Here is a 27,499-nt window from a genome sequence, read left to right on the forward strand (position 1 = left end):
ATCTAACCAAAATCACGGAACTGCTGATTTTGGTCGCCTTTGTTGTATCTTGAAATCTGTGGATTTTTAACGTATTGGAAAATGTTACCACCCAACGCTGTGGACAACCTGGACCATATCATGGATGACCCGGACCACCTCAGCTGGAATATAGTTCCGAAGTCTGGTCTCCATACACACAAACACAAATAGCTAGACCAGATAGAAGCGGTCCAAAGACGGGCAGTGAGTTGGGCTATGTCCGACTTTGGCCACACCTCCAGTGTCACTGACATGTTATACAGCCTAAAATGGCGTAGGCTAGATCTCCGGCGCATTGACTCTCTCTTATGTATAAAATATCAAATCAACTAGTTGCAATTGATCAGGTCGGATATCCGGGCACTTCAGCGTATCGCGTTGCGTAGCAACAAGCGGAGGTGACAGCAAACGCTATATTGTAATTGAAAAGCGTTTCATGTTTCACTAGTGCTGGTTGTTTTTCTTTGCTTAAAGTAATATTTTGGGCAATATTAATAAGCCAGTGAATTTATAATGTAGCATGATGTTCCAGAAATCACTCCCGAGAAAGAAACCTTTCTTTTTTAGGTTTCAGACGTGATATTCATCATTGATCCGTGTAAGCTACAAGGTCTCATATTTGTGACGGACTGGATGAAAATTATAATTTAAAAAATCGGAGGTCTTTTTAAAGTAAATAAAACAGAAAATCTAGTTCATCTAATTAGGCTTCTCCATTCGTTTCACTTTTCTCGTTCTATTTAGTAGCCTGCCATTAAAATAGTTCTGAAAGCCAGATAGCTTATACTGTGGTGTCAAAAGTGATTCAGTGACTCCAAATTTAATCAAATCAACACATCTTACCTAAATTCTGATTCGTATAAAATTTAATGAGAGGTGTCATAATTTAAAGCTTAATAGCACATTATACGTAAATACTGGAGACCCTCGAAGCGTATCAGGATCACAATAGCATTTATAACACAAAGCGGTTTTTTATATGTTACAATTGTTTTAACTGTAATATGACATCTAGAGCTACTGTGTTACACGCGGAGATAAAATGATATATATAATAACTGCATGCTAGTTTCTTTTTTTACGAACAGCCAGGACGTATCAATAAACTGATGACTTCCAATTACGAAAATACTAAAAAAAATGCTGATCTCTGTTTTGTCAATTATTTAAAACTGAGAACGATAATTTGCACGTTTTGTCTAGAATAATGTTAGTCATATTGTAGTTTTCAATATCCATTTTTTTTTGTTAATTGTTAGACTGTCACAATTGACTGCTTCCACATACCACAAAATTAAAGCATTCATTCCAGTCATAAGTCATAAATCACTATGGAAACCAATCAGTATGTGGTATATTGATGAAAATCAGTTTTGACCAGTTCCTAATGACTATCACTTATTAACAGATTGATTTCCTGTTTGTTTTATCCCTCTGATGTACCCCTTCGGGGCCTTATGGTAATTTCCTGTCTTATCCGTTTGATGTATGCCTTCAGGGTCTTATGATATTTGGAAGATGCACATTATTGTTATTTGCGTGTCAGTTGACAAAGGGATTAATAGAGCTACTACATAAAAAAACTTTAACCAATACACATGCCCGAACATTTAGTTCATTTGAAACTTTAAAATTAATTCACCAAACTAATTTTTGGCTGGAAGGAAATTTCTTCTTCTTCAAAAAAAAAAAAATGTCTGCAATAAGATTACATATAGAATAAAGTATAAGTTTTCAACTTTATTTAAATGACTTTCATACTTAATGTACTTCGACATTATAGCATTTTACATTAACTAAATAAAATATATCGCACAAAGTACATTTCAGAAAATGGCAACAATATAATTATTTCAGAGCATTAAAACATTTAGAAAATCAGCTTATTTAAAAAAGACATAAAAATATCAGAAAATTAATTTACTATTTATTTGATCTGTTCTTTCTTAAAAAGAAAAAAAATTCTTTTTCAAGACACTTGAAAGAGATGAAAGAAACAACTGCTACGATTTCAAGCAAAGAAGTTGAATAAAAAAAATGTTATGTTCTCAGATATTTAGTTTAGATTAATATGTATATAGCAAACTGAGAAAATGTTGAATAAGCTTGGGAACTTGTTTTAATTATAGACAAGACAATACTTATATCTGATCCGTAGTGCCGAAGAGCAGACAATACATAATCTGTCACTTTTTCCAGACCGTTTTAAAATGCCACAAAATCAATTATCACAAAAACCCTACTTTTTTTGAAAAATATATAGATTGTACCATAACGTAAGGACTGCAGATGATAAAAAAGATGACTCTTGATTTGTTTTATTTGAGAATTAAAACATCACAACCCACACCGCTAGTTAATTCGCTACGAAGTGCGAGGTCCTGCTTTCACCTCCAAGGTAATTTGCATAATCGATTGCTCCGGATGTGACGTCACGCCGACCTGATCAATCCCGTTAGAAGATTATCTCATCCCCCTAACAAGGCAATCACGCCATTATATCATCCACTGTCTTACAGGTTAATCTCTGCAACCACTGACTACTACAAATATTCCTATTCCCCAGGACTATTATCCTTTGGGATAATCTTCTCCCTGACATTCCATTCCTTCCAACCCATGAGCAATTCAATGCCCCTGTTTGCAACATTGAACACACTTCATCATAAGCTTGCTCTTCACCCCTGTTTTTATCTTTTAAATTACTGACATATTTTCTTTTTCCTTTTATTTTGGCCCGATTTTCTTTTATTTTCTACTAACAATCTTTGTGGCTTGACGCACACGGAAGTATCTACGTCCCTGTAAAGGGTTAGACAGTATTGGAAAATAGATAGATAGATAGATAGACCATCTATTAATATTTTTTTTTTTTTTGGTGCCATATTTTTTATTGAAGTTTTAGAATTCTTTTATGTTGCTAGTGATATGTAAATGTGCTCTCAATATACGACCATTAAATTGTTGAAGTGCTAGTCTAGAAAATGTCGAAATAACGTTATTAAGTATTTAAGACCATCCGGATTTAGCGGTGTTCAGCCTATAATGTAGGACCGCAAAAAAGCATTCTTGTTCCGCACCGTGTATAGTGCGTTTGGAGTTAGGAAGTGGCTATTCCTACGGTCCCGTAAGAATAGCCTCACAGGCTATTCCTACGGCTCTCCCGAATAGTGAAATAGCCCGCAGGTGGCTATTCCTACGGCTCTAAAGACAGTTATATATGTCCACCTTGTATTGCATTGTACTGAATTAGTTCAACTGGTATATTTTCGAACAAACTGTTTACTTATAATGTTTTGTTCCATCCTCATTACTTTCATTTCACAAAATGAATACATTATTTCAAGAGAATTTCTAATGGGGTGACAGAAATCTAATCAAATTAGCGTAATCTAGACATAAAATGTAAACTAATAATTATTTTTAAAAATCCTTTTAAGCTTTTATTAAAAATATAAATCTACGTGTGCACGTCAATTTTCAAGAAAAAATATTTATATGTAGGGTGTTTTTGAAGCGAAAAAACGTATACGGGTCAAGATTTCGCCCGATTCTACATGCGCGGAAATCACAAGTGACAGGTAAAGCCAAGACATAAAATTTAAAGTGATATTTTTTCTTTTTAAATCTTTTTATGCTTTTATTAAGAATATATTTCTAAGTTTGCATGTCAATTTTCAAGAAAAAAAATTATATATAAGGTGGTCTTGAAACGAAAAACGTATACGAGTGTTGATTTCGCCAGATTCTATTTTATTAATAATTTTTTTAAGCTTTAAACTGGAATTTGTATGTCAATATTCAAGAAAAAATATTTATATTTAGGGTGGTTTTGAAGCGAAAAACGTATACGGGTAAAAGCTTAAAAGGGTTTTAAAAATTATTCATTACTTTATGACTTTATGACCTGATTTTGCATGTCGATGACCATCTGGCAAAATCAACACCCGTATATACTTTTCGTTTCTAATTAATACTTAGTATAAGTATTTTTTTCTTGAAAATTGGCATGTACACGTAGAAATATACTCTTAATAAAAGCTTAAAAGGATTTTAAAAAGTATTCAACACTTTAGATTTTATGTCTTGATTTTGCCTTTCACTTGAGATTTCTTCGCATATAATTTCTGTCCAAATCAACACCCTCAAACGTTTTTCGTGAATAAAAGCTTAAAATGATTCTTTAAAAAAATCATCACTTTAAATTTTATATCTTGATTTTGCCTGTCACTTAAAATTTCTGCGAATACAGTAGAATCTGCCGAAATCAACACCCGTATACGTTTTTCGTTTCAAAACCACCTTATATATAACTATTTTTACTTGAAAATTGACATGCAAAGTTCTCTCTCGATGTGATACTGAAAAGTAAACAATTTGTTCGAAAATATACCATTTGAATTAATTCAGTACAATACAGTTCAAGATGGACATACAAAACTGTCTTTAGAGCCGTAGGAATAGCCACCTGCGGGCTATTTCACTATTCTTACGGGAGAGCCGTAGGAATAGCCTGTGAGGCTATTCTTACGGGACCGTAGGAATAGCCACTTCCTTGGAGTTATTTCCCTTACTGGTAGTAAATATTTTGCTGTAGCAACAGTGTAATTTATTTCAGTTAATTTGTAAGAAACATAAACCTGAAGATATTAAATTTTCTTAACAAATTAATGGTTAGTAAGTTACGCTAATATAATCTATTCTCATTGTCTGTTAATTTGTACGAACTGATCAAGAAAATGCAACTTTTCTGTACTACTATTCGTGCATAAAACTTTCGTAAGTTGTAGTTCGTGTCTTGAGTATAAAATTTATATATAAAATTTAGACAGTGGCTAGGGGTCCGGTAATCAATGCGATTATTGAAAATGGCGTAAAATGGTATGAGCAGAGAGGATATTATAATAAGCTATCAAACAACATGATATCATAATTTCCAGTGTAAAATAAGGCCGGGGCCCTAGTAGTCCTACAATGCACTACACTGCTAAGGAGGCAGTAAGGACTACAAAGTGGGCACTAAGGACCACTTGGTGGTCACCAAGTGTACTAGTCCAAATAATTGTACTGGAGAGTTGAATATCGTTAATATTTTTTTGACTTGTTGATATCCGCCTCCGAGTACAAACCAGAAAAGGAAAAGAATGTGATAGCACTGTCCCCTTCTTTACATAAATAACACCCAACGGAATCCGTTGGGCGGGAATTATGTTATAATAAAGCAACGGATCTAAAAAAAGAAATACATACATAGAAAGCCTGTAATTTTTCCTTTCCAGTGATGTATATATTATCTAGATTCCTTAAAAAAATTTCAAACTATGGCAGTTAAAAAAATTCTGAGGTTTAAATCGCGTGTACTACATATTGGAAAATGGCCGATATAGGTAAACACATTACTACACGAAGCTTTTTCATTGGTCACGCCACCGACCACCATTACATGAAGACGATTGAAATGTTAGAGGTTAAAATTTTTTACAACAGAAATTCTTGATAAATATGTCATGTTCTTATGTTTTTTATTTACTATTTATGATTTAAAACAACAGGTAAGCTGTTAGGGCTAAAAAAAATCGTGACTACTGAAAAATCGTAATTTCAATCGACCACAGTTTCCACCACAGTTTTGATTGTTTCTGGTTGAGACCTCTAGGTAGACAATGTAAAATATCAAAATGTAAAATCGGTCTACCCGAGGTCTCATTATTTAGACTACCAAGTGTACAATAAGGACCTAGTCAAAATAATTTGACGGCCGGATTGTTTTATATTTGTGACGGGCAATCTAATCGTCAAAACTGCGAAGGAGCAAAATATTGGAGGATAAATCACAGTACACAGTCATGTAAAGTTATTGGTTTTATCACTTGCGCATATTGCCATGAAGACGTGGTAAACGTTGATACGGTACATACATAGGTTTAAATCACCAGAAAATTCGTAATTTTGGAAATTATTTGATAATTTTTACATAAATCAATGAGGAATTGAATCCCCTTTTGATACATAAGTTTTATTTGAATATAGGATTTTATCTCATATTCGCAACAAATTGAGCATTTAAACACAAATTGACAGAGATGACAATTTCATTGGAAATTTCCTCCACTGTTTTGGTCTTTCGAGTGGAGATATTGCCGATAAGAAAAATAACTCAATATTTCCTAGGATCGTGTCAAATTAGTAGGACTAAGTAAGGACACTGAAGAAAAATCTAAGGAAAAAATGCTAAAATAAGAAAGATATGAGCGAATTATTTCAAGTAATTTTCCCATTAAAGTACACTAAGGACCACTAATTAAGGAGGTACTCATACAATGTCATGTCAAGTCTCCCGGATCGTCCGTGAGTTTCACAGATTTCAGTCCATCTCCCAGTCATACGGAAATCAATTCTTTCTCCCGGAAATCCAAAATTCCAAGCTTATGGTTTCATGTATCAAACTAAATCGCTAATTACGCACTGTGGCTGACGTAATTTACAACTCCATCAATAAAAGTTTAACAAGGTCGCACTGACAACGTGCAAACAGGTGTGTGTATGTGCTTTGGGATATTTTTAGATTATATTAATTGGTGAGTGGAAATATGATTTATTTATTTATTTATTTATTATAGTCTCTTCACTGTACAGTACATCAATATACAACATAGGTTAAAGAAACAATAATACAGTGTACAATGTCATTCATATATGAATTATAAGAGACTGAGATAAAATTGATTTCTACTATAAAAAAGCCAGACAAAAGTTTTTAAAAAACATATTCATATTTACTTTTACTAGTATTACCACTAATTAAAATTCTATATTAACTATCTAAAATCTAGGAATTAGACATATAACTACTAAGACAGTGCCATTTAAAAGTTTAAAACAGTCTATTTATAATGAAAAGGAGATAGAACAATTGTTTACAGACTGTCCTAAATATCTACATTGGTACATATAAGACCATAATGTCAGTGTTACTGATACAGCTATTAAAAAGCTATCTGTTTTAAAAGGTATGTTTTATTAAAAATATATTTCAACAAGACCTGTTCGTAAGACAGCAGGCTCAACCTTTCTCAGTGAATTAGAGCTTTGTCCGCAAAAGAAACACTGTGTAAAACTTTGACTAGAACATTCTAAGTTAAATAAGGGGCACAACCCTGTCAAAATCCAAGATCAGATCTATTGGGATCGTCCCTCCTGGTGTAGACTGACAACAGATGACCATTTCAAGTTATGAGTCTAACAAATTTATTAAACTTAAACAAACAAAAAAAAAAAAAAAAAAAAAAAAAAAAAATATATATATATATATAAATTAAAAGGGAGCATAACCCTATCAAAATTGAAACCAGGATGATAAAGACAGGAGCTTCTTAATGGATAGATATTTAGGGTTACAATTGAATACATAAAAGAGCTGACCTAACTGGATTAATGACCACCATTAGCAGTGATGGCAGAACTTGAGATAGGTTCAAACATTTTTTTAACAGTTATAATTTTGTATTGTTTTATGTTTATTGCGTAAAAAGCACTTCAATCTGTTTATGCTACTGCTCATGTGCTTAAAATCTAGGAATGTTTAAAAAACTTAAATTAATAGTTTAGTTGTTTAAAATGTTTTAAAACTCAACTTTCAACCCCTGAAACCATTACCCAACTCAGTTTAACAAATCAGAAAAGAAAAACGATTTAATTTCTTTTACAGTTTCATATTCGACTAAAAATTTCCTAAAAATTGCTGGTGGATAAAATCTCCTGGAATCTCATGTAAAACTTGTCCAGGAGACTTGGCATGTATGGGTACTAAGGAACTCTAAAGAGACACAATGGACTACTAAGGGTCACTTAGTGGTTGTATCATAATAATTATTTTAAAGACACACAACCTAGTGACCTACTTTTTCTACACATGAAATTCATGAAAATCATTCTGATAATACTTGTATAATACAGGTATACTTCCAGGAGACAGGTGGACAATTCAGGCCCTCCTTAAACTAATATGTTTTCACAACTTCATCTGCAAAAATATAATCAGTTGATCTATTTCCAGTATTGTTTTAAAAACATAGATAAACAACTATTTTACCCTATAGAAACACAATGTAGGCTAAACTCAGCTTAATACCTCAAATACTATGCATACTGCTATATTCAGTAAATAAAATGTTTATAGTAAAACACATTGTGTTGGCCTAATGTATGTCACTGTACTAGATGCTTATATTTCTCATTTTTATCATGCAAATTATGTATAATTACCATCATGGAAATACAAAAGAATACACTCAGTTATTCTGTGGCGCGTCTTTAAGCAGTACCAAAAGATATCTTAACTTTTAAGTTTTCCTTGGTGGTGAATTGTATGACAGTAAAGGTAAGTGGGTAAACCAATAATTTATTTCTTGTTCATTAAATTTGTTTATTTCATTGTTTTGATGTATTGCAGGTGATTTGAAACAGCAGTAGAAAAATGCAGTATTGCATAAAATTTAATATATCCATTACACCAAACAGATCTTTGTAATCATTATTGATTTTTGCACTTTTATTGTTCTGGTAAAATCTTGATTTGTTTTGTTTTACTTTTTGAGTAAATAACCGTGACTAACTGAAATCATTGTTAATTAAAAAGTCATTTGAAAGTTTCGCATTTGATGCCTTCCAGCTAAAAAGATTTACACAAGATAAATGGCATTGTTAAGAGTTGTTTTTAACATAATGTAGAGATCGTACCAGAGGTCTTCGCATACTTAGATTTTTCAAAATATAGTGGTTTTTACAAATGCACCGGTTACGATAAAAAAATGTAAACAATTGACTCTGTCTATGAATCATTGGAATGAATGAATGACAGTTGATCTTAGTCGTAATCCTGATTGACAGTGAATGCTAATGACTTCATGTGATACAGAAAGGTATTTAGTTTGTAAATGTAATTTCCTATCAACTGAAATCCTCTCGAAACTGGTAAATTGATTGCTTAAATTTGGACAAAGCTCACTGTCTTTTCCGTTCGCCTGCTGCTAAAAGGGCAAATATAAAAGAATCAGTGTAAGTTATATTTCACTGGTACTACCAGTTAGTAAGTTCATACTCTAAAAAACACGTCAGAGAAATTTGGGCAGTTTTTACCGAGTAAAATGTTGGCAAAATTAGATTATATTTTTTCTTTACACGAAAATTGCCGTTAGGTAACAAAGCGAATACGCCGATAATCCGGAGTACACCGAACATGTTATTGTCACAAATTTTTTCCAGTTCACGTAATGATGTCGGGAAGAGAATAGGGGTGCACTTAAATTGCCAAGCTATAGCTACTGCTGTTATAGGGAAGTGGTAGAGTGTCTGCCTTAGGTGCGAGAGGTCCTGTGTTCGAGTCCCGGTCCGAGCTTAAATATTTGCATTCTGCTGCAGCATGTTTTTGCTGTTTTCAGACTGTTCCAGATGTTCTATATTTTTAGCAAACAGTATCCTGGATCATTATTTAGCAATCCAGATCACAGCTGAATGTTAAATCAAATTCACCCAAATAAAAACTATTCAATATATTATGTCCCTTTGATGTTTCTGCTCTCCATGTTCAAGAAGAGTTACATTTCCTTGATCACAGAATTTTCTTTTATATGAAAATATTAAATGCTCATAACTCTACGCCTCTGGTTAAAATATTGTCAATATATCTATTTTTGAAAAATATATGGACGTTTGCCTTCATTTCAAAGCTTTTTAACTTCATACCTATGATTTGAAAAAACTAGGTATTATCGCTACATAATGTGTTTGTAACATAACTTTATGACAACAATTTTACTAATCATAACATTCCTCTTCCAGTTAACCATATAAACCAGTATTAATATATCAGTTACTGGATCTGTACACTCCGGATGAAAAGGTTTGGTTAGCAGTTTGGCTAGCGTACCTCTAGGTACTTCCTAAATTTTAGCAACCGCACACGCATTATTAATCATTACAAATATGTGGCGCATACATATATTTGATTGAAAAGTTAATTCTAAGAAGAACAATTGAAGGTGAAGAAGCAATTCTCAGACAGCTTTTAATCTGTGTAAGTTCAAAGGAATGTGATGTGATGACTGTTTAACAGCATTTCTGATCTTCAAAAAATGATGGTAATCATGCATTTGTGAAAGGAAGTAATTTATATAGAAACACTTGCACACAGTCAGGTACATGTAACTTCAAGGGAAAGCTCTAAAAATCTAGAAAACAGAGATGTGTATGGTTCTGTCTACAGCTGTCATAACACGCACTATGTTTATTTACAGTTGATTGTCTCCATAACTGTTTGTTTAACTAAGCAGCATTGAACTGCAGTATCAGCACTGACCAGGGCATTTTCTTTTATCTTAGAGCAGAAGCTGATATTCAGCTACTTTTTAGCTATAAAATGGCTACTTCATAACTAAAAACATCTACTTCGCAACAGAAAAACCCCCCACATAAATTGGCTGTGTTCATAATTATGTTCTGTTCCAGATTCTGCATACCAGGTTTTATCCTGTCTAGCAGTCTTCAGGCGGACATAATATAATATTATATGCACTGTACTAAAATGGTGGCTAAAGCTTGCATCGGTACTACTCTAGATCAAATTAAAGACATACTTATGTCAGAACAAAGACATACATGTAAGTTCTACAAGTACATAATTTGTTATATCTATCTTCATTACTGTAACTGTCATTTTAAATGTAGAGATTATCTTTCAGTAATGATATTCTGTTTATATCACTGTAAACAGAAGTTCTATTTTGTTTCAGCAAGTAGATCACTAATGAAAATTTTGATCTAATTGCTAGTGTAACATTTAAAGTAGAATTCAAAACAAGGATAATCATGAAACTTGGGTCAAATGATCACCTCATCAAGACGATGTGCAGAATTCATGAATCAGCAATGTTGGGTCAAGGGCGAGATCACAACTCGGGGTCAAATGTTTGAGCCTTCCATTTTGTGTCCACTCTGTATCACCTAAACCCCTTGAAGGATTTTCATTAAAACGTGGGTCAATTGATCACCTGAACAAGACAATGTGCAGAACTCATGAGTCAGCCATGTTGGCTCAAGGTCAAGGTCACAACTAAAGGTCAAAGGTTTGAGCCTTCCATTTTATGTCTGCTCTGTATCTCCTAAACTCCTTGAAGGATTTTGATATGACTTGGCTGTAATATTCCTCTTATCAAGACATTGAATGTGCAGAATTCAAAATTCACCCCTGCCAGCTTAAGGTCAATGTCACAACTCGAATGTTTAATGCTTCCACCCAATACCATCAACCCTTTCACTACTCATAACAGTGGTGGGGGATATAGCTGTCTTTCAGACTGCCTTGTTTAATTAGATATTAAAGCAGCATGCCTCCAGATTTGGCTAAAAAATAACCTTTCTTTCAAATTGAAGTTTGGTCATATTATGAACATTAGAATATGAAGTTTTGTTTCTAAAATATTATAAAAAATCCAAGTCAAGAAAAAAAAGATGATGGCGTCGGGAATCGAACCCTGGACCGCCACGGCAATAAAGACATTTTCCCGTCGTCGTAGCCAATAGCGCTATAGTTGAAGTAGTGAATAATGACTTCAAAATATAGATATCCAAATCTAAATCATTAATTAATTAATTTCAATTGCTTTAATTTTGTTTGTGCTTAATTATCCATTATTTTCAATTCGATCAAAATTTGTAATTAATTATAATTAATTAAATTACAATTACAATTAGGCACATCCCTGTCAGGTAATTATAATTAAACAGTCTTGGAAATAGGATCAGATGATTTTTTAGGTATTTTTCATTTACCTGGGGTAAAAGCGTGACAAACACTTTTCAATTTTCATCATAAAAAGTAGTAAAAACAGCAAATTCTCATGTGTTTCCTTATTTAAACATATTAAGTTTGTCAGTAATTAAGTTTTCAAGCCTTCTTAAGAAATGTAACATTTATTTCAAGATATCTAAAAAAGTTACATTTTTTTTTGTTGTTGAAAGATCTTGAGGCATGCCGTTTTGATAGAGCAGTTTCTTCCTAATTATTTTGAAAAATACAGCTGTATCACAATTTCTAATTTAGAAGTTATATGACACACTTGTGACCCCCTGGACTTTTCCTTAGTAAGCAGTGGCAAAGCTTTTGAGTAGTAGTTTCCGTCCCCTGGCAGCTTTTTTTTGCTATATTCTGCTAGTTGGTATTGTTTATGATTATCTCATGTTATATTACTGCCAGTGTATTGATCCTTCCTGGAGATGGGAAATCAATAATTCATTAGTAGTATGTATCAGGAAACCTTGATGAACTTGTTTATTCAGTTACCCAAAGTACATCTAATATTGTATTATCTCAGATTTACACAGAATTACTACTTGATTAATTAGGAGGCAAAATCTGTTTTGAGGCTAGTTATTAGCTAACAGAGAGAATTTTTGTTGAAATCACATGTATATTGAAGTGGTGCATCGGGATTTGATTCCAGCTTCTCACTGCTGTTAATACAACAATAACAATACAATTTATTGGACAAAAAAACTTCAAAAAAGTAAGGCATGTTGAAAATTTGAATGCATGTTCAGAAGGTTACTTGTATGCCATAATTATAGTCGGTAGGCTGTCCAGATTTTTTTTTCATCAACACATTTCAGTTGGTATGTTGAACTCAAAATGCAGTACATTGTATATATGTTTTTGAACATTGTATTTTACTGGGATTCTTAAATAAAATTATGTAGCTATGATATTATTGTTATTGATTAAAGAAGAAATAGTGTGAAATCATTAAATTTTGCAGACATAAAATTTTGTGGTTTGGGCAAAAACCGCAATTACATGAGGCTTAAATTAGTGGTTTTTTGAAAATTTAAAGGTAAAAAACTTTTTTTTTTTTAGTTGGAATAAATTTGTGGATTGAAACAGTCACAAAACAATGAAAAATTGATTCCATACAATTACTGAAAATTTATCAGTAACTCTTAACATTAAAACAAAGGTGTACTACATGGTATTGAAGTACTATTTAAGTACTTTATCAGCAGTTGTTTAAATGTATAAGTTGATGAATTATAGTACAATGCAAATAGAAATAGATTACATATTGATTAAAGTAATAGAAGTATCCTCTTAAAAATCAATTAATATGCATGTTTCTATTCAATTAAAAGATAAAAACTTGGCATGGTTGATCAACTAACTGTTGTTTTGTCGTTTAATTAGGACAGGAATGATTTCTATATAGTTTAACATGCACGGTCCATTGATAATTGAAGTAAAGCAGCGTTAGTCTTCAAAACAGAGTTCATATGTACAGCAGCTCAGTTTGCCTGTTCATTAACCATTACCCTCCTAAATTTCTATAATGAACTTGTCCATCTTTCATTTTAGACAGTACCATTGACTGTTGAATAGGGTTGTTATTAAAAAACGATACTAACTGAATGGCAAACAGAGCAGATCAACACTGGTCGCAAACGCAGAATGTAATGTGTACAGCATGATAGGGGTTAAGATCTCTTTTTTTGATTTAGAAAGTACATACTAAATTTTATTAAAAACTGAAAACAGTATGATGTAGTGCATTTTTATACAGTATTTGAGGAAAAAACAAAACATACATGTGTATTTTGTGAGCTGCATAGAAAAGCTTGGCATGGCTTGCATACAGCCAGAATTCAATATTCTTGCATGCCGGACAGGAATTTCCCCTGCTTTTCTGGTGCCAAGGGTGTAAGATGACTCACATGCTATAATTTATGAATGAATGCGTAAATTGAAGCTACTATAAGTTATAACAAAATAGCAGGAGCCTCATGTCGGATATTCCAGTCTTTACCCACAACCAGTGAAAGATTCTTATAATAGTAAGATTGTAGCTACACTTTAAATGTTTAAGCTTACACAGAAAAAATCTACTCAGTAATAGTCATTTTGATGCCCCAGAAATAAAAGGTTGCAACTGAAAAACAGTATTTTTGAGTAAACTGAAAAAAAACACTAAATATATTGTTTTATAGGCTCCTCAATGAAACTGTTCATATCTATATTTCAACCTCATAGCTGAAGCTTTCAGATAGTGTAAGTACTGATGGTCATGTATTCATCAAGGTAATGATATTTAAGAAATTGTATATACCCTCTTTTACAGTTGCCAATAATAAGAAGTTACTTACTTGTATACCCTGTTTTACAGTTGCCAATAATAAGAAGTTACTTACTTGCTACTTACGACCTATTTACTTTATAATTGTTAAAAGGTTGTTAGTGGCAGATACAACTGTTTCCTACTGTAGATATTTCTAAAACTGATGAAAAATGGGTCATAAGTAACAGATACGACCTTATATTATTAACAAAATGCCATTTTTGGTTCAATAAATAGGATCACATAATTATTATTTTATGTTCACATTATAACCCTATTAGTGCAGTTTCTGAAAATGCATAGGTAAAATAAGGTCGTAAGTAACAGTTACGACCTAATATTTCTGGCACGTCGATTTATGTAATTCTTAATGAATAATTGTATACTAGTAATATATTATTCATATTTTCTTTATTGATCTCTTAATTTAACTATTTCTTCTCATGAACCATTCAACAGAAAATTATCAAACTGTCACAGAATTATCTTTTAGTCTGTAATTTTATGCTTAGCTGAGTATGTAATATCACACTCGTGTCGTTTAGATTTACTGATCTTGTGCAGTAGGCTGAGTAGCTGTTTGAGTATTATCGGAATTACCTGAATATAGCTAGCAGCTTGATTGTTTCTTCAGTGATGCATATTTGATATCCTTTTTAATGTGCATTGTGTAATTTTAGGTCGTAAACTGCATATAACAGACAGAGTAAATCTACATGATTAGCTACACTTAGGCCCTGGGTATATAACTGACTGTATGGAGACAATGGTTTAATGTGACTAAATAATGGAGCCGGACCCAGACGAGCACCAGCATCCAGGAGAGGAAGACATTAAATGGGAAAATGAAAGCATTAAAGGTACATGTATAAAAATTTTATTGTGCATAATTAAGGCGTATTTTCTCAATACATTAATTTATTATTATACAAGTTCAGTTACACCAGTCAAGGGAAGAAGCAAAACTGGCCTTTCAAGACAGGAAAACTGGCCTTTCAAGACAAGTTCTTGCTGTAGTAGTGTAGAAAATTGTGGCTTCTTAAGACAAGTGGCTGTTTAATAGAGGTGACTGCTTTCACAGGTTTGACTGTATACAGTAATTGAATGGCATGCCATTATTTATTAGGTGTGAAGACTAAGTGCAAACAGCCATTCAATAAGGGTGTTATTTCATAACATCATGAATATATTTTCACAGATTTAATTACTTAAAGTTTTGACTTTAGGCTAGTCCCAATCCGTGACTCTAGTTACCTCCCCTGACGGTCCGTCCACAGAGTTTCAAGCAGCCACTATTAAAAATGGCGTAATTTAGGTACTTCAGTCTTTCAGACATGATTGCAAGCATAATGATGATTTAATGGCGAAAAGAAATATTTCTAAATAGCAAATTTATTCTTGTGCTTGTCTTGTGAAATACACGATATGTCAGGTCGTGAGCACTTCGTAGTTCCTGAAGAAAGTCACCCACTGACCTACAGTATCGATTTGTTTTTTGCCATTGGTGACATCACAGCTTTATTACGTCACTATTGGCGCATTTCATTCATGGTCAGGTACCGGTACCGGATGAGCAAAACGTCTAAGGCTAATTCTTAACGTATTAGCACAATATTATTTGTGCATTTACTTCGATCTAAAGTTGAATTATAAAATTTGAAGACAAAACAAATATTGAGAGAGAACTATTCACATATATTCTCATGTGCTTGTTCCTTCTCGAACACCGGGAATAAACTTTAGTGAACAAATCGTGTACGACTTCACACTGCTAAATGCTGTACGTTCATGCATATATTTGATGGCTGTTTTTCTGTAGTTTTTTATGCAGAACATGTTAAATAACATTTCTGTTCACAAGATAAATGTATTACCTACAGCAAATTAAGATATTTCTTTCGTTTTCCATACTGTGAAGCTTATAATTTATGTTCATATTTTAATCACTAATGATTACGCATGTGTTCGGATGTGGCTGAGTTGGACGTAATATCAGACTGAAATGAAATGAAAGTGATAATTACGTCACTAGTTGGACTAACTTTAGGCCAGCAAACATGTTGAACTATTCTGTAGACTTGTTTTCAATAGCGCTAACTGCAGTTCACTGTCAGTTTATAAAGTGGTGTAATAATATATTCTAATGTCATCATTTTTGCGCCATATGAAAATAAATCCTACATTCTTTGCACCAAGTAAGGCTATGTTAAACTTGAAATGAACATGTGAATTCCAGACATGCTAAATTTTTTGTAATGAAAAAATCAAATACTAATCAATAAATGGGTTTAGAGCTTTGTTTTGCAGAATCATTAAATGAGCCGTGCCATGAGAAAATCAACATAGTGGCTTTGCAACCAGCATGGATCCAGACCAGCCTGCGCATCCGTGCAGTCTGGTCAGGATCCATGCTGTTCGCTTTCAAAGCCTGTTGCAAGTAGAGAAACCATTAGCAAACAGCATGGATCCTGACCAGACTGCACGGATGAGCAGGCTGGTCTGGATCCATGCTGGTCGCAAAGCCACTATGTTAGTTTTCTCGTGGCACGGCTCAAATACTGTTTTAACCTTTTTGAAAGAAAAAACTCTGATAAATTGAAGATGGGCATATATGACATTTTTTAGTGTTGAAAAAAGCATTTTTTCTTGTAGGTAATAAGCCCAAAGGTTTATACAGCAAGACATCAGAAACTGCACGTGGCTTCATCTCCACGGAGAGACAGTGTGCTCTCTTTTGTGGAGGTAAAAAATGTAAATACTGTACTGGTGAAGGCTGGGAGGAACATGAAACTGTGATAAAGGGACTGTACTCTCAGTGGTAGGTTTCTTTATTTTAACATGTTAGGATAAAAGTTTTGATTGAAATGCGCATGATAATGTACTGTTTAAAAACTTATTATTCAAATTCAGAATTGTTTCATTCATTTTGACAATTCATTACATTATGCTTTTATATAATATAATGCTTAGTACCCAAAAAAGACCTGCAGGAAATCTTCTAGACTTACAAAGTCTGTTGAGATCAGGCTAGTAATCTTTAATAAAGTTTTATTTCTTTCTTCATAATGACACTGATAATTTCTGAGAAAACCCTTCTCTCTCTATGCTCATCACAACAGTTCGAGATAAGAGAGATTGTAGATTTTTTTTTCTGAAAGTGCTATTTGAGAGGATTTAATGGCAGAGATATTCATTTTAAAGGACTCTATTGACTGATGCCATTCTAGGAATCTTCAGAAGTTGTTCCTTTAATAGAATTGACATAGTTCAAATTGTTTTTGAGTGTATGCTGCGAAAGTCTGTGGTTTGACTTTATGTAATCTGTATCAGATGACATGTATAGCATTAAGAACCATGAAACCAATTTAATTCATAAACATGATGTTAAAATTTTGCATATATATTTTTTGGTTCTCATTACTGTTTTCATCCTTTATAAGAAGTATTTACTATTCAGTCAATGTTTATATAATAATTTCATTATTATGATTATTATAAAACAATAATTATGTTGTTGTGGACCAGTAAAAAAAAATTTTGACCTCTGCTTGGAATCCACTTTACTTTTCTGTATAGGAAAGGGGTCTGTCTGTCTCTTATTGAACATATGCTATTGTAAGCTGTCTGATTAATTCTGTTGTATTTTATTTTAGGGTGACTGACAATATTCTAGCCATGGCAAGACCATCAAATGTGGGGATCAAAAAACACAATCTTGTTCAAAAGTTTCTTGAGTGAGTTTTCTACCTTGTTAACTTTTTGTTTGCTTGATACATTTTGTTTGATTTTGGTTTAGCATGACTTTGCAATAGAATCTTAATTATATAATGAGAGTCATGCATTCAACTAACCTAGTTTCTTTGGATTTCATACTAAAACTGACTTGATTATTGTGAGCAAAGATGAAGTTATTTAATCTTAACAGAGTCAGAGAACACTATTTTCAGAATTTTTCATCTTTGGTCAGATTAATTTGCCTTGACCTTAGATTAAACTTGGGACCTTAAGATTTTTAGTTTGTGCTCTTTATATGGAACAAGTGGACTTGGCTGTTCTTTGTATAGCTTGCCTAGTTAGCTTAAGTTAGTACATAAGCTTAACTAAGAACTGAGAGGTCAGTAGTTCATGAAATTTCTCTACTTCAGACACATCGTTTTATTCTGCTTCAGTTGGTTTGTTACCTATTTTTAGTGCTTGCAGCAAGTTCATTTCAGTCAGTTTATTGCCAATTTCAGTACTGGCTTCAGTGCTGGCATCGATTCTTTATATCACAGTAACTTTGTTGCCCACTTTCAGTGCTGGCATCAGTTCTTCTTTAGTCTGTTGCCAATTTCAGTACTCTGGCTTCAGTGCTGGCATCAGTTCATTATATCACAGTAATTTGTTGCCCACTTTCAGTGCTGGCATCAGTTCTTTAGTCTGTTGCCTATTTGTACCCCCCGACAACAAAGTTGTAAGGGGGGGTATACTGGTTTCAGGTTGTCTGTCTGTCTGTCTGTCTGTCCGTCTGGCCGTCTGTCTGTCTATCCGTAGATGCAATCTTGTGCGCACCATCTCTCCTTATCCCCTTGACAGAATTTAATGAAACTTCACACAAGTGATCAGTACCAACAGTAGTTGTGCATGGGGCATGTTAGGTTCTTTTAGAAAAAAAATTTGCAGAGTTATGGGACTTTGTTTTTTTGTTACTATACTATATACATAGACACAATCTTGTGCGCACCATCTCTCCTCATCCCCTTGACACAGTTTAATGAAACTTCACACAAATGATCAGTACCAACAGTAGTTGTGCATGGGGCATGTTAGGTTCTTTTAGAAAAAAAATTGCAGAGTTATGGGACTTTGTTTTTTTGTTACTATACTATATACATAGACACAATCTTCTGCGCACCATCTCTCCTCATCCCCTTGACACAATTTAATGAAGCTTCACACAAGTGATCAGTAACAACAGTAGTTGTGCATGGGGCGTGTTAGGTTTTTTCAGAAAAATTTTTTGCAGAGTTATGGGACTTTGTTTTTTTGTTACTATACTATATACATAGACACAATCTTGTGTGCACCATCTCTCCTCATCTTCTTGACACAATTTAATGAAACTTCACACAAGTGATCAGTAACAACAGTAGTTGTGCATGGGGCATGTTAGGTTCTTTCAGCGACAAAAATTGCAGAGTTATGGGACTTTGTTTCTTGTTAACATACTATGTACATACAGTCTGCATATGCAATCTTGTGCGTGCCTAATCTACCAAACCCTTGCACACAATTTAATGAAACTTCACACAAGTGGTCAGTACCAACCCTAGTTGTGCATGGTGCATGTTACATTCCTTTAGATAAATATTCTGCATAGTTATGGGACTTTGTTTTTTGTTACTATACTGTATACATACAGTCTATATACATACAGTCCACATAATTATGCAATCTTGTGTGTGTCAAATTGCAATGTACTGTGTCAGTGCATGCGGGGGGTACATTCATCACCTTTAGTGATAGGTCTAGTTTAGTGCTGGCTGCATTTCTGATGTCATTTCTTTTCAGTCTGTTTGTTGCATATTTTCTGTGTTGGAATCAGTACTAGCATACATTTATTCTATTTCAGACAGTCTGTTACTTGTTTTCAATGCTGGCATCAATTTAAATTCCGTCAGTTTGTTCCTAATATCAGAGCTAGCATGATAAGCATCAATTCACTGTACTTCAGTTTGTTGTCTATTTTCAGTGCTGGCATCAGGTCTACTTCAGTAGGTTTTTGCCCAATTTCGGTGCTGGCATCAATTAATTTTCATTTAGTTTATTGCCTAATTTCAGTTCTGGCATCAATTTTGGTCGGCTGTTATCAACTTGTTGCCCATTTTTCAGAGCTGCATTTCATTCTACTTCAGTCAGTTTTTTTTAGAAGTTTTATATCCCAAACAGTAATTTGTTCTTGAATAAAAACCGTTGTTTGGAATTAAGATGTGAAAGAAATACATAACAATAAAGATATTATAATATGTATCTGAATGACAAACAATGATGTTTTTCAAGAGATATTATATTATTTTGATGCTATTACGATAACAAACAAATATTTGCCTGTTTTGTTTGGTTTTCTTTTCTAGCGTGCTGCTGTGACGCCTTGTGCTATGACGTAATAATTGTGACATATAAACAATGACTTTGTTGCATAATAACGCATAGTTTCAGTCTTGCTTAATGAGAAAATAATTCAGATCATGTTAGAATGCATGTTTTCAGTGCCAGCATCAGCCCTGCTTCAGTCAGTTTGTTTCCTGTTTTCAGTGCTGGCATCAAGTTACTTTACTTCAGTCAGTTTGTTTCCTGTTTTCAATGCTGGCATCAGGTTACTTTACTTCAGTCATTTTGTTTTCTGTTTTCAATGCTGGCATCAGGTTACTTTACTTCAGTCAGTTTGTTTCCTGTTTTCAATGCTGGCATCAAGTTACTTTACTTCAGTCAGTTTGTTTCCTGTTTTCAATGCTGGCATCAGGTTACTTTACTTCAGTCAGTTTGTTTCCTGTTTTCAATGCTGGCATCAGGTTACTTTACTTCAGTCAGTTTGTTTCCTGTTTTCAGTGCTGGCATCAGGTTACTTTACTTCAGTCAGTTTGTTTCCTGTTTTCAGTGCCGGCATCAAGTTACTTTACTTCAGTCAGTTTGTTTCCTGTTTTCAATGCCGTCATCAGGTTACTTTACTTCAGTCAGTTTGTTTCCTGTTTTCAATGCTGGCATCAGGTTACTTTACTTCAGTCAGTTTGTTGTGCTAGCATCAATTCTGCTTCAGACAGTTTGATTCCTATTAGCAGTGCTTACATCAATTCTGCTTTTACATAAGTTCATTATATTTCAGTCAGTTTGTTCCCTATTTTCAGTTCTGGCTTCAGTTTGCTCTATTTCAATCAGATTGTTGCCTGTTTCAGTTCTGGCATCCACTTTCTCTATTTCAGGCAGTTGTTTGCTTGTATTAGTATTGGCATGCACTCATTCTGCTTCAGTCAGTTTGTTTCTATTTTCAATGCTGGCATTAAATCATTCTACTTCTAACAGTTTGTTGCCTTTTTCAGTGTTGGCATCAACTCCATAGTAAATCTACAGATAGCTGGAGAGCATGCAGAATGTGGACCCAGTAAGCTTGACCCAAGTGGATTTCTTTACAATCCGCAGGCTTTCATGGAGAAAGGAAGTATGAATGAAATATTGATTAATAATAAATTTTGATTTTTAGACTGCAAGTGCACCAATAGGAGTTACTGTGATTGTCATGTGTCCATTGTTGCCATTGTGTGTTAACACTTTAGATGTTACAGTTTTAGCCCAGTCTTAATGAAACTAGGTCAGCATGATTGCTTTAATAAAATATCTGAGAGATTTGATACAAGGCTGTCTGGTTTCAAAAACTTGGCCACTAGGTTAAACTATAGAAAAATATTGTTGACATTTCAGAGGCCATGTTTTGTACCAGACCTTGAATCCAGGTCAGAAAGTTTATATCTAATCTAAGTCAAGCTTCAAGCTTAGACATCTGGTTTTAAAAAAAATAAGTTACAAGTGTAAATCATACAAGAACTCTGTTAACACTCTTAAAGCCCACAAATCCTACTGACATACTTGAACTCAAGTCAATGTTTGTCAAGATGGAAACTGGTCATCTTGAATGAAATATAGGTCACTAGGTCAGATAATAGAAACCCCTTGTCAAATATTCTAGAGGGCTCATTTTCTACCTGATATTCATGAATCCTGGTTAGAATGTTTGTCTTTATAAAATCTAGTCCCAGTTCGAACCGAGTTAACTGGGGTATAAAACTAGGTTATTAATTAAGGCCAAGTTTTAAACGTAGTCATTAATTTTAGTGTCAAAAAATAGGTCACTTGGTCAAATGATTTGTATGAAATTTGGTCAGACTGATTATTCTTTGAAATCTTGTCTGTATTAAAACTGGGCCATATAGGATTAAAAAGCAAGGTTACTGCACCAGTATTTTAGAAGAAACTTGGTATATTCTGTTTGAGGTGAGCTATTTCAGCCATCATTGTCTTCTTGTTCTTGGAAACTTTTTCAGTAGTTATTTATATACTCAAGCATTTTACAAGACAGAGATGAAATAAAACATGACATAGCTAAAATAAATGACTATAAACTATTTATTTTTATTGTTTTTCTTTAAAAATTGTCTGGGAAAAAAGACAAGTGTTTGTAATGGAATATACAATTTTTTAAATAGCACAAAACTGCAAATGTAACTTCTGAAGACATTGTACCAGCTTTAATAGGAGACCTATAATCTGTGCAGTCACATTAAAAAACTAATACACTTCATTCAGTTTGTGCATGGAACATTGAAGCTTAAGTTGATATGATTTTAATTAGATTACCTCCTGTGATACCAATGAATCAATGTTGCTTTCTTAGCAAATATGAAATAGGACTTTTGTAAAAGAAATAGACTTTGACAGACCTTTTAGATTACCATTGAAATACAGTAACTACAGGTTCATTTAATTCTGTCATTTTTTTCACCTTTACAATTATTGGTTCAAAAGCTTTAAAATTTAATTAACACAAAAGTTAACAAAAGGCTGATGTTGGACAGTAAATTCTTGTTGCTGTCTTTATATGTTTTAACTTGTTCTTTGCTTATTTTGTATCCTTAAGTTAGAAAACACATTATAACTAAAATATTTCTCTTTTTCAGTTTTCTTTTACAATTTTGGCTGGTAAGTTGTTTATTTCTTGATTTAAAACTTAGACTTCCTGAAATTATATGTCATTGCTCCACTTAGAGGGAATTCAGTATGAAAAAGGACAAATAACTGGGGATTTAATTGATAAAAAGAACACTAAAATTGCAGTTTATGAAATTTAAGTACTAAGTAATTTTCACATATACTGTATTGCAAAAGGGTTTCCATCAGGAAAGGGTTGAATTTCATCTTTATTGAAAAGTCTGAATTTACAAATGAAGTACCTCATTTTATTTTGCAATATTTATGAATTTTACGAATATAGGTCACTGTTTACTGTAAACCAATGTGCACATTGATGACAGTTTGACATAGAAAGTGAAATAGAAAACATGTTTTATTCTGATATCCTGATTATATGGTTCATTCGAAATGTAGTACTGGTAATCATTAATGTATTATAATTATTTCGCTTTATCAAGGACATACTGGTATTTATTGATTTTTGAACTCTGTTTTAATTCTTTATTAGTGGTTCAGTAATCTGTAAAGCCTGATTAGATAAGCATTTTAATTTATATGCATACACACAGAATGTTTGTAATGTATGAGCGTGATAGTTAACATTCAAACAGGGTACATAGTTGTATTTTTTTCCTCAGCAGATGAATCTGTGAATATTTGGAAAAATAATGATTTCACAAGAAGTATGAATATTAACAAAAATAAAATTTCTTATTAATGATATTGTATAGTTTTTTATGGTATTTTATTGTTTTCATACCTGTACAGGCCAGATTATGGAGTAGCATCACTAAGTACTATTCTGGATATGGTAAAAGTCATGCAGTTTGCAGTGTCCCAGGGAAAAATTGCTGTACATTGTCATGCTGGAAGAGGTAGGTACACCATAAGTTCAGGCTTAAAGGTAATAAACAGTGGTTTTGGAAACCAGTCTCAGAATGAAGTCTTACCATTGGTCAGTGTGAGTTTAGAATCAAGCAGATGCTTGCTTTTCATTTTCTGGTTTTCGGTCCCGAATTATTTCCTTGGATTCTACGGTGAGAGGGCTTCAATGATACCTTCTCATTGTTTTGCTTGGCCTGTTAGGGGCCGTCATAGCTTAATACATGTATAAAATACCATTGACTTCTCGTGAACCACATGATGGATGGTCACCAACCTTTGTTTATAGTATCCTTGTGTGGTCCTTTGGTATGGGTGGATGTGCAGCTATCAATATTTAGAGTAAGATATTGGGAGGAAGAGTACTATCAATCTCTGGGATGAGATATAGGGAGGAGTTGTACTCTTATTCTTGCAGTTTAGTATGTGAAGGAGATGTTTTATTTACTCTCTAGTGTTAGGTATGGGGAGGAGGTATCAGTCTACAGGGTTATTATAGTGGGGTGGATGTGAAACTAACAATCTTTAACCTTTAGCCTGCTTGCCGCTAGTGATTTTGCCTTTGCGACCAGTGCAGACCAAGATCAGCTTGCAAGTCTGTGCAGTCTGATCATGGTCTGCACTGTTCGCTATTCAGTCAGTAAATTTTCAGTGCACATCCCTTTGAATAATAAGTGCTGCTACCAAAATTGAATGATGGACCAGTCCATTTTTAGAAATTAAGGAGGGTAAAGGTTAAGATTGAGGAGATGTACTGTCAATCTGATATGTTTTTATTGTTATTTCAGGGAGGACAGGTGTTATAATAGCCTGCTATCTTGTGTTCACAAATAGAATCTCGGGCAGAGAGGCAATACATTATGTAAGAGAAAAAAGGTATATGATACTGTGTATTGAAAGTAAACAGTTGGATTATTTTAAATTTGGTGTTTTTAGTTGAATAACTTACCTTTGTGATATCAAGATTCCTGAGACTTTATTATGAAGAACTGCAAACACGTAAATCACAGGGTAAATTTCTTTCGAGTAACCAAATGCTTAACTGCTAGGTCACAGACGCTAATGATTTATAACCATCTAAATATGCTTCTATAATATTGATGACAATGGAAAGTGGTCCTCTGGAGGTTTTTAATCTTCCTGTTTTTTAAGCCAAGCATACTGAAATCACATGATGAAGCTCACTAACATGATGGGCATCAAAATTGATTAAAAAACAGCAAGGGACTGTTTGTTTGTTAACATTGATTTGTACTTTTTGATAGTATTGAAGAAATATGGTGTGTCTTTAGTGACTCTTCTCCCACCTCTGATTCATGTGGGAAAGTTGTAAAATATTTGTGGAAAACAAGTAGTACAGGTACACTGGTTGGGTTAATTGTTTGCCATTACATATAATTAAATGAAGTACTGTTGAAAAGAATAGAGTTAAAAGCTGAATAAAATCAAATTTCAGGCCAAATTCTATCCAGACGAGACAACAGATGCAGGTTATAGAGGAGTTTGAGCAGTACCTGAGACCATTCCGAGTGGTATATGCCTCCAGGTAATATCATATTGACAAAATATGTGTGGTATAACTGTTTTTACTGTTGACAATAATATAAATTTTTGTTTGAAAGATTCTGATCGCTGTTTGCAAGATTTGGCATTAAATTTTCAAAAGATGGCAAGAATATTTAGCAGATGTCAGCTTTAGCAAGTGTATCATCGACAGAAAAATTTTGCATGAATATTACTGTAAGAACAGAACTTAGTGTGTGCTTTTTAAGGGCTTTTCAAAACTGCAAACTGAGTGTTTGCAGACCTAGGTAGTGTGAAATTGTCAGTAGCTACATCTAATATTATAATACAATTGTTGGGATATGAACATTTAACAATGTCTGTCAATGGAAAAGCACAATATATTGCTGTTACAAACATTTCTAGGTATACATTTGTGACAAAAGATTGCATGAGTATGATAATATTTGACAAAAAATATGGCATGAATGTATCCATTTGTAAGAAAATTGTTGCATGAATGTTTCTTTGAATAAAGGATTGCATGAATATTATCAATAACAGTTAATGGTACTGTCCATATTGAAAGATGGACAAGTTCATTTTAGAAATTCAGCAGGGTAAGGAATAAACTAAGATATCTTGTACTGTTTGATCTGCCTTTTCTGTAACATGGGTTTTCCCTGAATTCTCGTCAATATGACAGTAGCATGGATATTATACATCAGTCTAAAGAACAGCAAGGATGGTAATTGGAAGTGTTTAAAATTTTTGAATATCTAGGTTTGTTTTGAATTTATTGTCAAAACAAGACTTCCATATTGAATGAGTGTAAATTTCAGCCAGTTTTAACACTAAAAAATCTTTAAGACTTTAATTGTGAATGGATTGCTATAGAAACGTTAACCTGCTAAATTTCTAAAATGAACTGGTCTGTCATTCTGTTTGCACAGTACCATTTGTAAACCTTTAGAATGGTGTGTACTGTAATTCACTAAAACATTGATACAGATTATGGGAATCTAACAGAAGAATTTCAATATGCATGAGAGACACAATATGAGCCGTGCCATGAGAAATCCAACATAGTGGCTTTGCGACCAGCATGGATCCAGACCAGCCTGCGCATCTGCGCAGTCTGGTCAGGATCCATGCTGTTCGCTAATGATTTCTCTAATTGCAATAGGCTTTGAAAGTGAACAGCATGGATCCTGATCAGACTGCGTGGATGCGCAGGCTGGTCTGGATCCATGCTGGTCGCAAACCCACTTTGTTGGTTTTCTCATGGCGTGGTTCATATTGTCATTTGGAATGTGTACTATATATTTATCTATCTCTTCATTAATCTTGAAACAATTTATGTCATCTCAAAGTGTTGTGTTATGAAGGTTAATGTTGCTGTCCGTCTAATCAATCCTTTTCTATAGAAATGTTCTTATTCATTACAAAATGAACAAGCCACAACCGCTATGAAAATAATGATAATATTATGATATACAGCTGAAGTTTATTTGCCTGAACTCGACCTGCTGCTTAAAATTTGAGCAATCTGTAATTTAGGACAGATGTCACATAATTCGCTCAGTATTTCTAAGCTTGGCAACAGTCTCATTATTTTTTTTGTATGATTATAAAAACATATATAAATGCTTTCAAACTTTGAAGGTATTTTTGCAGTTGAAAAATAACCTGTCCACATTGTTAGAGACAGTATCTCAAAATTAAACAAAATTATAAAAAGAGAGTTCACATACATAGTTACTAGCATTGGATATCGCAGTGTAAGGAAAAATCAATATGTAAAAAAAAGAAATAGCTGACGTCAGTGTACAAAGCAAGAATTGTGTCATTGAAACATACTGGTATCATTTTTTGCATGCTGTTCACATCCCATAAGGCCAGTCTTCTCAATTGTTGTGTATCACTATTTAACTTCCAGACCGCATGTAGGACAAGGAAGGTATATTATGTCTTATACAGTACTGCATCATTTAGTTTAGTAGCCATTTATATACACAAGTGTATTGTGATCCTGCGTGTATACATGTTGTTCACATACTCATACATAGATGTGTTTATCATATACCTTACTATAAATAGTAACTAATTTATAATAAAATTACACAAATATTATTTGATTTGCTCGACTGAAATTGGCATACCTCAGGTCCCTGGTGGTACGTCAGCGTATTCTGACATCAGCGTCAGTAATG

At 33.5% G+C, this 27,499-nt stretch overlaps 1 protein-coding gene across 1 annotated transcript in view; it reads left to right on the top strand.

Annotated features, from left to right (window-relative positions):
• The first annotated feature begins 4,578 nt into the window (after positions 1–4,578).
• Positions 4,579–27,499, top strand: part of LOC123530304 (protein tyrosine phosphatase domain-containing protein 1-like) — a 44,325-nt gene continuing 21,404 nt past the window's right edge. The window contains exons 1-10 of the mRNA XM_053520917.1: positions 4,579–4,694; positions 14,861–15,040; positions 16,833–16,998; positions 17,834–17,914; positions 21,257–21,375; positions 22,889–22,910; positions 23,670–23,776; positions 24,572–24,659; positions 25,240–25,329; positions 25,713–25,776. Of these exons, the coding sequence (XP_053376892.1) occupies positions 14,968–15,040; positions 16,833–16,998; positions 17,834–17,914; positions 21,257–21,375; positions 22,889–22,910; positions 23,670–23,776; positions 24,572–24,659; positions 25,240–25,329; positions 25,713–25,776 (810 nt within the window). The 5' untranslated portion in view covers positions 4,579–4,694; positions 14,861–14,967. The remainder of the gene's footprint in view (positions 4,695–14,860; positions 15,041–16,832; positions 16,999–17,833; positions 17,915–21,256; positions 21,376–22,888; positions 22,911–23,669; positions 23,777–24,571; positions 24,660–25,239; positions 25,330–25,712; positions 25,777–27,499) is intronic.

The sequence above is a fragment of the Mercenaria mercenaria genome, chromosome 13, assembly GCF_021730395.1.
Source record: "Mercenaria mercenaria strain notata chromosome 13, MADL_Memer_1, whole genome shotgun sequence".
Lineage (NCBI taxonomy): Eukaryota > Metazoa > Mollusca > Bivalvia > Venerida > Veneridae > Mercenaria > Mercenaria mercenaria.